Consider the following 12,209-nt stretch of genomic DNA (forward strand, 5'->3'; position numbering starts at 1 on the left):
GAAAAGAAGAATGAGTCAATGGGGCAAAACTTCATTGTTCTCTTATTTTAAGAAACTGCCAGAGTCGCACCATCCTTCAGCAACCACCATGCTGGTTAGTCAGTAATCTACATCAAGGTAAGGTAAGGCCCTCTACCCACCAAAAGACTATAACTCACTGAAGCCTGAAATGATGGTTAGCATTTTTAAGCAATAATTTTTTTCACCCATGGTGCTGGCCATTGAACCCAGCACCTCATAAATGCTAGGCATGTGCTCTACCACTGAGCTACATCCCCAGCAAGTAAAGTATTTTTTAGATATAAATTTTCTTTTTTTGCTGATGGACCTTTATTTTATGTGTTTGTTTATATGTGGTGCTGAGAATCAAACCCAGCGTCTCACACATGCTAGGCAAGCACTTTACCACTGAGCTACAACCCAGCCTGATATCATGTTATTATACACTTAATAGAATAGCTTATAGTATGGTGTAATCATAATTTTTATATGTGCTGGGAAAAGGTAATCTTTGTGACTCACTTTATTGTGATCTGGAATGGAACCTGTGATATCTATCGTGATGCTTATAAACATGTGGAGCAAGAGGGTAAGGTGGGAAATTACAGCAGTGACTTGATAACTGACTAGGTTATGAAAGGAGGTTCTAAAAAGTTGGCATGAGATTGGGAGGATCAAGGACCTTATGGGTTCTTTTTAATAACGTAGGTGAGAGGTGCAATATAAAAGCACTTTAGGAGGTTAAGTGGATGGTAAAGAGTCAGGCAGAATCTAGAATGACTTCCACATGTTTGCTTGGGTGACTAAATACCCAGAAGGCAGAGAATGCTGGTTTGGGATCAGATGCGTAGAGAGAAGAAATGAAAGCGCCTTTGGAAATTGTGGTGAATTTACATTTTATTCTGGCACCAAAGTGGGAAAAGAAAAGATGCAGTTGATGATATGAAAGATAATGAAATATATGAGGTTAAGGGAAAATATTTACTGGGACATATTGCAAAAACTGGAATTCTGAGGGAATATAATGGCAAAGAAGGAAGGTAGCTCTACAAAATTATGACTGTCAGGAGAAATGTAAGAGAGGGTATGATGCCAAACAAGGGAGAGGAGGATTTCAAGAATGACAAGAATGACAGAGGGTCCAGTTAGGCTCCCTCAAGGTACTTCGTTTCACATAGATGAATGACAAGGACAGGAACCAGATAAAGCGAGTTGGAGAATAAAATATTTATTTATTTTTGTGATTCTGGGAGTGGAACCCAGGGCCTCATGTACTCTAGGCAAGTACTCTACCTCTAAGATACATCCGCAGCCTGAGAATAAAATGTTTAGTCACAAAGATACAAAGTAGTTTTGAAATCTCTGAAGCAAATGAAAAAGTAATGTAGCAATTAATTCAGCAGGGATTTGCATAGGTAAGGTAAAGTATTGAAAATGAAAAAGTACTGTAGATGCCTTAACATTTTTGCAAAATTAGAAAAGATTGAAGATGTGGAACATTAAGTACATACTGATGAGAGAGAAGGGAGGACACATTTGAAGGAATTGACCTAAGAAGGAAGAGGTAGGCCTCTTTATAGCTATAAAAATTCTAGAGGAGATTTGGAAATCAAGGGAATTCCTTCTTACTGGCTCAATCAACCAGACCCAGTTCTTAAAGCAAAATATTAGATATAGTAGAAGGGAGAAAGAATGGATTACAAGTTTATGCTAGCTATTCGGGCCTGAGAGAAAAGGCAGGATAAAGGATCAATGAGTGGCTTTGAGATCACAACTGAGATTGCTCAAAGTGAATGCATGTTTATATATTATCCCCCTGCTCCCATCAGGCTCAGCAGCTTGGTAATAACCAAACACAGAATGTAGACTTGTATAATATGTATATTATACAGATAATAGCGTCATATCATGGAATTTTTGTGAGACAGTTGCTACAAAACAAGGATGCAGAGAGCTTGAGAAAGCACGTGAATAGTATTCCATTGATGATTTTGTGTGTGGGATAGCTCAAGAGAAGGTAGTATAGCTAGAAAGCAGGGTAATCAATAGGGAGAAAAATAAGTGAAAGGGTTTGAGGTCTCAGTGAGATTAAGTACAGTATGTGGACATGAATCTAGTCAAAATATTCACATTTAAAAATTGAAATATATGTATGTTATAAATAGTCCTTTTTCTATATAAAATATTTTCTGTTTTCATGAGAAATGATTTCGCTATAATAGTCATGAATCCATGTCTACAGTAGAGTTGGCTTTAGTGTTAAAATATTTTTATTATGTTATTGATGAACTCATTGGTTTTACTGAAAATAATCCATTACACCGGTAATTCTTACTTGCTATCTTGATTTAGTTCCAAAAGTCAGGTTTTTTTTTTTTTTTTCCTCTGAATAACTGGTCGATTTGAACTGAATTTTAACTGCCCTCTCAACTCATCAATAGGAAAGAGCTCTCATGTAATCTTGGATTCTCAATCAACCTTTATCTTGACTGTGCACTATTATGTTTGAATTGTAAAAGCAATAATAATGTTTTAAAACCAGCAAAAAAGAATTGGATAAATTCTCAGGAGTGAATTTGCCAAGTAAAGAGATTTATACATTATTTATTGCCAATATTCATACCAGTACTTTCATAAAGTATTATTATTGATGCTCATGGATAACTTGTGAATTTTTCACCATGCTTATCATACTGGGCATGTTTGCAAATCATATAGATCATTGATTAAAAGGCCAAAACTGCCTTTTTATTAAAAAGATTGGATTGTGCTTTTTTTTTTTTTTTTTTTTTTTTTGCGGTGCTGGGGATCGAACCCAGGGTCTTGTGCTTGCAAGGCAAGCACTCTACCAACTGAGATATCTCCCCAGTCCCAGATTGTGCATATTTTGAATGCTTTCTTGCTTTTATTTTTATTCATGTAGTTAACATAGTTAACACTAAATTCTAAATAGTGGGAAAGCAGCTAGCTCTTCAATGGTTCTTCCATTCTTCTGTTTGCTCTTTCCTCCAGTTTCTTTCCTTCCTTTGCCATTATGATCAGTAGCAACTGCTACATGTTTGCATTTCCTTTCCGATTTGCATTTTTAATCTTTATTCTACTGTAATATTAGTAATACTGATTCTTATTTGGTTCCATTCTTTCTCAGGAGAATTAATACCAGAATTTATCAGAGTGTATTATAGTTCACTAAGATTCCTGTTTATGGAACTTAAGAATAACCCCAAGGGGAAAACATCAGATATCAGTCTCAGTTCAAAAATATAGTATGTGCTCACTATTATGTATAATTATAATGTACCAATAACACTTTTTGAATATTAACAAAAGTTACAGACTTAGGGAAAAAAAGTGTGAGTTATAGCATCATTGCATTATACTTTGGTTTTCATATTGCATCAAAAATATGTGCTTTATTTTTACAAATGAATTTTTTTTAGGATCAGCATTTTCAAAAGCTGGGCCTTTTTTAAAATGAAGAATATAAGAGAAGTTTGAGGATGTTATTCTGATGAGCTGATTGTTCAAAAGATCATCTAGATTTGCTTGTATTTTGACTCATGTTATCCTAGACTGCTGTATTTTTGCCATTGAATTAAGTTTTATGTACTGCTTATTAAAAAAGTTAATTGAATTTTTGTAATTCAGGCAGAAAAACAAGTAGAAACCGAGGAGGCAGGAGTAGTGACAACAGCATCAGCATCTGTTAATCTAAAAGTGAGTCCTAAAAGAGGACGACCTGCAGGTAGGATTGTTAATGTTTAATATTTATTTGGCTTGTGATTAATACTCCAGTCTGTTAAGTGTTGTTGCCTCAAGTGTTTTGGAATGAAGTAAATATAGGCATTTGATTACAGCCATGCATTGCTCTATGATAGGTACACATATGGTCTGAGAAATGCATCATTAGGCAGTTTCACTGTTCAAACAGAGGATACTTAAACTAAGAAGCCTTTGACATTAGGCAGCCATATAATCATGTGGACCACCATTGTATATGCAGTTTGTCTTTGACAGAAATGTCATTATGTAGTCCTTAGCTGTACAGGCAGTATCCCAGTTTTGAAAAAGAAAAATGACTTCAGCTCTGTGCCAAGATATTTAAGTTTGAAATAATTGTGGGATTTTTTCATTTTGTTTTTAGTATCATTAAAGTTTCCCCAGATACTGGCAAATGACACTATGAACATTGGGCTTATTTTATCTCTCATTTATGAGGCATAAACTTTTCCAAATGGAGCCATAGTCAAAGAATGAAAACAACATTTGATTAACAGCTGTTAATATTTTTACTGCATTCATTTTTACGAAGATATTTATAACATGCAGTTTTCTTCAGTATTAATATTTTCTTAATTTGGCAAGTTGGAACTCTCTTGGAAAGGACCTTCCTAATATAAAGTATGCTGAAGAAAATTAACAAAAACAGACAATGTTTTTCTACTTCATAATAGGATTCTTATTGAAAAGGGCTTAAGATGTATAATAGCCAGGAAAAAAAAAAAAAAGAATTGAGAATTTATTTACATATTTTGGAATTTAATAGTGTTATAATGGGTCAAATTAATGGTGTTAAAAAAAACTCAGTGAATTTTGATACAAACTTTCCAAAGGTGTGTGTGTAAATGTACATATAATACTCTGATATTATAGGAACATAGACTGTGTGGTACCTTTAAAGCTAAATTTTGTGACATTGCTGTTAAATGAAAAATGTTTTAAGCCCTCTCAAACATATGAAGGCAAATTGAAAATTACTGTTGATCTTTAACTTTTTTGACTTGCTTTTCATTTGATCCGTGATTTTTAAAACATAATTATTATCTATAATAAAGCACTAAATAATTCTTGGTGTATATAATTTGTAATCTTTATATATGAAATTTGAATTTTAAAGGGAAACTGGTAGTTAATGATTTTTTTTCACATGAATATTAGCTACAGAAGTCAAGATTCCAAAACCAAGAGGCAGACCCAAAATGGTAAAACAGCCCTGTCCTTCAGAGACTGACATGTGAGTTGATTTTTAATGTATAATTGATTATTCAATAAATGGAACCTTTGATTACAAACAAGGATATATTGCTTTGTATCTCTGTAAGTTTTCTCTTGTTTTACAGGATGTTTTGATCCTTCTAAAAATTATGGGAAAAATTGTAAAATGTAAAAATTGGTAGGAACCAAAAATGTGTGGTTATTATTAAATAGACTTTTTAGTGTATGAAGATGTAAGTTACTTTAGCGAAACAGGGTAAAATCTATAAAAGAAAATTGGCATATATAGTCTTGTTGAAGGAATTTGAGAGAATATGTTTGAAGCAGTGTCCACAAGTATTTTTAGCTCTTTCAGAATAGGTACTTTATTTTAAAATGGTGCTAAAATTGTTGTATATGTTTAATATTTTTAAGTATTTTGGAATAACCACTTAGTTATTTAAAAAAAAAAAAAGTATGTAAACATTTTTTCCCCTTGCTGTCTTTCTTAATTACTTATGGATCATGTGGGTTTTTGGTTGGTTGGTTTTGGATTTTTCTGGAGAAACTTTACCAGAAGGAATATGTATTTAGACAAAGGAAGAAACCTTTTTGTGGTGTTGTGTTTAAAGATTTTATTGGAGGGGGCACACGCCTATAATCTTAGCTACTTGAGAGGCTGAGGCAGGAGTGTCAGAAGTTTGAGGCCACCCTAGGCAGCCTAGCCAAGACTGTCTCAAAATAAAAGGTCTGGGGATGTAACTCAACTCAGTGGTAGAGTGCTTACGTAGTATGCACATGTCTGGGGTTAATCCCCAGTATTGGAAGAAAAAAGATTTTTTTTTTTTTGGCAGTGCTGGGGATTGAACCCAGGGCTTTATGCTTGCAAGGCAGGCACTCTACCAACTGAGCTATATCCCCTGCCCAAAAAAAGATTTTTGCAGGGAAAGCTCAGATGAGGTATAGCAATTATTAAGAATGGGTTGATAATGTTTTGGATGAACAGATTATTTTTATAGGAACTTAATGATAGAACATTATTGGAGAGTTGTACTTTTTAACCAAAATGCATTTAAATAAATAAATAACAAGTAAAATAAAGCCTCAAACTTGTGACACTCCTGCCTCAGCCTCTCAAGTAGCTAAGATTATAGGCGTGTGCCCCCTCCAATAAAATCTTTAAACACAACACCACAAAAAGGTTTCTTCCTTTGTCTAAATACATATTCCTTCTGGTAAAGTTTCTCCAGAAAAATCCAAAACCAACCAACCAAAAACCCACATGATCCATAAGTAATTAAGAAAGACAGCAAGGGGAAAAAATGTTTACATATATATATATTTTTTTTTTTATTTTTGCAGACTACATTTTGATTCATTGTACACAATGAGGTACAACTTCATTTCTATGGTTATAAAGTTATTTTGAAATATATAATAAATTATTTTAAACTACAGTTGCCCTACTGTGCTATATAGAACATCAAAACTAATTCCTCTTTTATCCAACCATATTTTCATGCTGATTGTCCATTCCTTAAATACCAACTTCCCCTTTTTCCTCGAAGTGGTACTAGGGTTCAATGCTAGGACCTCTTTCAAATTAGGCAAAGGCTCTACCATAAGCTATATCTTATGTCCTCTTCAACCTTAGCCCTCCTTCCTTTCCCCTGTCCCAGCCTCCAATAACCCCTATTCTACTTTTTACCTAATATAATCCATGGGTAAAACCATAGAACTATGACAAGTTGAAAGAAGAAAATACATTCAATGAACTTAAAAAAAAAAAAAAAAAACTTAAAAAAAAAAATCTGTTACTGCTTTTTCCTGAAAAATCCACGTCAAAAGAGCTTGAATGTATAACTACCTACATGTTACAAATACCATGTCTTCCTTGAAAAAAAGTACTTCAGAGTACTTAAAAAAGCAAGGTGCCACTGTTTCAATAAATAAATAAATAAATAAAAAAAACTAGGGTAGGGTTTTGAAAGTTCCCAACACAGAAATGATAACATTTGAGGAGATGGCAATACTAATTACTATCATTTGATCATTATACTTTGTATATATCCATCAGATTAATAATATTTTATTCCTAAATAATATTTTTTGTTAACTAAAAATTTGTAAAGGGGTTGGGAGTTAGCTCAGTGTTAGAGTGCTTGCCTAGCATATCTGAGATCCCAGTTTGATATGCAGACTGCTAAAGAAGGGGGGGATAAAGAAAGTTTACATTAGCCAAGTCAAATGTAAAAACAGTTTCTATTTCTGTGATTAAAAATTAACATGGTAGGGTTTCCAACTGCCATGCTCCAGAGTGAATGATGCATGTTTTGGGGTTTTGTTCTTGATAACCAATTTCTCTTTATCAGTGAGCTTTTTGCTGAGGCAGTAGATAAATCCCAAAATAATAGTAGCTCACAACATTTATTTTTTATTCTTGCTATATGTATGCTGGTTGTTGGATTGTGAGTGGAATGCAGCATTAAATTACATAAACTCTTTTTTTTTTTTTTTTTTTTTTTTTTTGCGGTACTGGGGATCGAACTCAGGGCCTTGTGCTTGCGAGGCAAGCACTCTACCAGCTGAGCTATCTCCCCAGCCCAAATTACATAAACTCTTGAAACTTAGGTTCTTCATCATGTGACTGTTTCTTCACGGTTGGTACTGAAATGGCAATAATAGAACAGACAGAGCCCTGAAGAGCTGAAAGTAACTCAGGATGTTCACATAAATTTAAGAAAAATTTGTTAAGAAGCCACTGAGATATTTGGGACTGTGTATTAGTTTTTAAGTTAACATATACTAGAAGATTTAAAAATAATAATTTTCTCAATGTTCCTTGAACTATTAAAAAGAGAAACTGCCAGGCTAGTGATGTAGCTCAGTGGTGTAGTGCTTGCCTAGCATGCTGGAGCCCCTTGGTTCAAGCCCCAGTGCTGTAAAAGTAAAGAAGAGAGAAATTGTCACAAGTCTGTACTTCATGAAAGGTGGCAAGTAGTGACAGTTATATTTATGAGAATTCTTTGCTTTGATGCTGTTCAAAAAACCTTGAAATAATCGCTTTTCTTTGACCTTATAATAGGGGGTCTTTTGGTTTGTATTTTTTGAGATGTGGTCTCATTATATTGTCCAGGCTGTGTTGGATTCTGGGCTTAGGTGATTCTCCTCCCTCAGCCTCCCAAGTAGTTGGGAGTACAGGTGGTGCACTACCACGTCTAGATTTTTTTTTTTTTTTTGGTGGTGCTGGATGTTCAACTCAGGGTCTCTTACATTCTAAGCATGTACTACAAAGCTACTTCTCCAACCCCATATTTTAAAAAATATATGCCTAAAGCCACTTAAACAAAATACAACATTCCATGTATAGGTATTATAATTTTTTTTTTTGCGGTGCTGGTGATCGAACCCAGGGCTTTTTGCAAGGCAAGCGGTCTACAAACTGAACTATCTCCCCAGCCCTGGTATTATAATTTTTAAGATCTATTTCATATTTGGATGCTTGCTTTAAAAAACATTGTCATATGGGTTGGAGATATAGCTCAGTGATACAGTGCTTGACTAGCATGTCCAAGGCCCTGGGTTTAATTCCCAGAGCATGATAATGCATACACACAGACATCTGTTGTTTTAACATGTGTAAGTATGTTGGTTTAGGATGCATCACTGAGAGTAGACTTGCTGGGTCAGAGGGAATTTGTATTTTTAATAGCTACTTCCTTCCAAAACAGTTTGAGGGAAGCAATCAATTGATATTAAGAGCCAGCCACAGAAATTGTTTTTACATTTGACTTGACAATATTCCCATTTTTAAGAAATGGTTTATTCTCAAACATTTGTATTAGTTGGCAATACTGAAGAAAGTTGCATGGTTTTATGTGCATACTTTTTCTTCCATTGATTGAAAAAGAGGTGAAGCCCATCTGACATTTGAAAATAAGCACACCCAATGATGATTTCTTTTTTTTTGTGGTACTGGGGATCGAACTCAGGGCCTTGTGCTTGCAAGGCAACGCTCTACCAGCTGAGCTATCTCCCCAGCCCCCCAATGATGATTTCTAACAGATTTTTGAAGATGTAAAAGGTGAATTTTTTACTTTCCCAACTTAGTCTCCTAAGTATTCAAGGAAGCACTTATTTGGAAGTGGCTGTGGTTAGTGGGTTTAGAATAGAGATACTGGAGCGTGGCAGGTGCACACACCTGTAATCCCAGCAGCTCTGGAGGCTGAGGCAGGAGGATCTCCAGTTCAAAATCAGTCTCAGTAATGGCAAGGCACTAAGCAACTAAGTGAGACTCTGTCTCTGAGTAAAATACAAAATAAGAACTGGGGATGTGGTTCAGGGGTTGGGTGCCCTGAGTTCAATTCTCCGTCTCCCCCCTCCCCCAAAGATACTGGGCTTATTTAACATTTGCATCATTGCATCATCATTTCTCAGTGTATGGCGTTGGATAGAATGACATGAGATCCATTTGGATCTTAATCTATTGAAATCTCAGTAAAATCCCTTGGACAATAAAAAGATCATAGTTTTTAAATGTATTAAGTCATTCTTTTATAAAGGAATTGCTCTAGCTGAACATATATGCCATAAAAGTAATTGTGAGCATTTGCACCACTTGTCCTTTTAGAGTCCATTTCTATTAACATTTTCATAAATCCTACCCAGCAATAATTAGGTTATTTGAATAAGGTAGTTTGAATTACTTTAGTGATGTTAAGATCATAATCAGCTTAGTACTGTTTGTTATCATGCTTAATTGGCCATGTATTTAAAAGAGCACTTCTTTGAATTCCAAAATGACCACATTTGATTTCACTTCTGCAGTTGTTTTTCCCAGTGTGCCTACTTTTAAAGAATAATTTATTCTTAAAAATATGCAGAATATAAGCTCCCATGAATGGGGTCAAGAGTATGGCTCCATGGTAGAATGTGTGCTTAGTATGCACTAGGCCCTGGGTTAGTTTGTAACACGTTGGGGAAAAAATAAAACAAAAACCCAGAGCAAACCAACAGCAACCCCAAAATACATCCTCCCTCCTCCACCAAGATCCAGGGATCTTACTCATCTTATATACTGCTGTATCCTCAGAGTTAAAAACAGTGCCAGGGCTCATAGTTAGTATTCAAAGTATGTTTTTGAACAAATGAATCACATGAAAGGAAACTTGGAAAATGGGAAAATCACTTTCTATTGACCTAATGACACTTTAATTTTGTATCTTCTAATTTATATCGAAAGGATCTTTTGTTACAGAATTTGTTTTATTATGAGGTGGTGAAGACATTATTTTGCATAAAGATGTTTTTATATTTACTTTGTATGGGTGTGGTGTGTGGGATGCTGAGGATTGAATCTAGGACTAGACTCTACCACTGAGCTACATTCCCAGTTCCTAGATTGACTAAGTAGCAAGTATTGCAATTTTTGTTTTTTTTTTAGATGGAATCTTGTTCATTGGTGCAGGCTGGACTTGAATTTGTGTGCTCCTGCTTCAGCCTCCCCAGTAGCTGGGATTACAGGAGTGTACCTAGCTCTTTTTATTTTTTTTAAATCTAGAATACTTCTTTGGTGACTATAAGAGTACAGATGAATGACAAATAATGATACATAAAAGCTCATTACTGCACTTTGTAAAATAGGATTACTGAAGAAGACAAAAATAAGAAAAAGGGACAAGAGGAAAAACAACCCAAAAAGCAGCTTAAAAAGGATGAAGAGGGCCAGAAGGAAGACGATAAACCAAGAAAAGAGCCTGACAAAAAAGAGGGAAAGAAAGAAGTTGAATCAAAAAGGAAAAATTTAGCTAAAACAGGGGTTACATCAACCTCTGATTCTGAAGAAGAAGGAGATGATCAAGAAGGTGAAAAGGTAGAAAGTTTATATATCATATAAAATATCTGTTCTGTTTTTAAGTTTTTTATAGTTTCTGAGCTGTACCTTAGTAAGTATTCAATATTTTTTTGAAAGTTAACCTGGATTCTTATATTTCTGAATAGACATCACTAGCTACATAACAAGTATGTTTGAAACTTAATTTTCTATTCTGTAGTATCTTCCCTTCTCACAATTATAATCTGGAAATTGAATATGTACTTCCAGTAACCCCACCTAGGAAAATAAGCAAAGGTATGAAATAAGCCAAAGTTGGCTGTGACCAGTGAAGACAAATGTAAAAGTAAGGTATATTTATATACAGATTTTTATTTATCCCAATGAAATTCTTCATGCCTATTTATTGTACATTTAGTTAATGATATGTAACTTTATTTGGATGCCATTAAATCTTGTTTGGGAAACTTATTAAAGCTATGTGTCCTTTTGTGTAAAAAAAAAAAAAAAAAAAAAAAGTTTTATGAATAGCCTTAGAGAGAGATGTACAGATCAAGGTCATATAGATACTTTATCTCACATTTTAATATTTCAGAGCCAAAAATTGTAAATGAAATAGGCTGAGTAGTGTGCTTATCAGTATTCACATAAAATCACTCTGTAGAAGCAAACTGCTTGACATACTTCATTTTAATCAAGTTATCACTTCACAGCAGGGCACGAAGAAGACATTAAATCCACAATCATAAAGGAAAGTGAAGTTTACAGAGCAGAGATGTGTATAATTTTTTAAATTACTAATTTAAATATCTCTCAAAACATTATTTTTTTCCAAAGATTGTTATTACAGCCACTAGTCACTGACTTGATAGTTAATTAAATCCATCCTGATTCTCAAACAGAAGAGAAAGGGTGGAAGAAACTTTCAGACTGCTCACAGGAGGAACATGCTGAAAGGCCAGCATGAGAAAGAAGCAGCAGATCGAAAACGCAAGCAAGAGGAACAAATGGAAACTGAGCAGTAAGTATTTTTTTATTCTAAATTTTGGGTTCTTTCTTAAAGCTAGGATGAATTTTTAAATAACAGACCACATTTTCCAGACTTAATGAAGCCTTTCAAAGTGAAAATTTCCCATATGTTAGAAAAATCTTCCATATATGATGATGATGATGAGTGAAGGATGAGATTCATGGAGGCAATCATCCTGTGAATTATTTTTCAGTTTTAACTGAAAGTGCAGATAGGTCTTAACTGTTGATTTTGCAGAAAATTGTACTCATCCTCTGTTTGTGTGATATATTAAATACAGAAAGAGTGATGATAATATATTGGTGGGAGAAAGAATGCAGGATATATTCTTGTTACACCACCAGCAGGACTACCCCTAAAGACCAGCAAAAA

The 12,209-nt window shown here is 34.4% G+C and overlaps 1 protein-coding gene across 4 annotated transcripts in view; it reads left to right on the plus strand.

The window, feature by feature from the left end:
• Window positions 1-12,209, plus strand: part of Psip1 (PC4 and SRSF1 interacting protein 1) — a 45,928-nt gene that overhangs the window by 25,715 nt on the left and 8,004 nt on the right. For all 4 annotated transcript variants that reach the window (XM_047525802.1, XM_047525805.1, XM_047525804.1 and 1 more), the window contains exons 7-10: window positions 3,649-3,745; window positions 4,939-5,014; window positions 10,618-10,846; window positions 11,710-11,828. In XM_047525802.1, coding sequence (XP_047381758.1) covers window positions 3,649-3,745; window positions 4,939-5,014; window positions 10,618-10,846; window positions 11,710-11,828 — 521 coding nt within the window. The remainder of the gene's footprint in view (window positions 1-3,648; window positions 3,746-4,938; window positions 5,015-10,617; window positions 10,847-11,709; window positions 11,829-12,209) is intronic.

Source organism: Sciurus carolinensis, chromosome 14 (assembly GCF_902686445.1).
Source record: "Sciurus carolinensis chromosome 14, mSciCar1.2, whole genome shotgun sequence".
Lineage (NCBI taxonomy): Eukaryota > Metazoa > Chordata > Mammalia > Rodentia > Sciuridae > Sciurus > Sciurus carolinensis.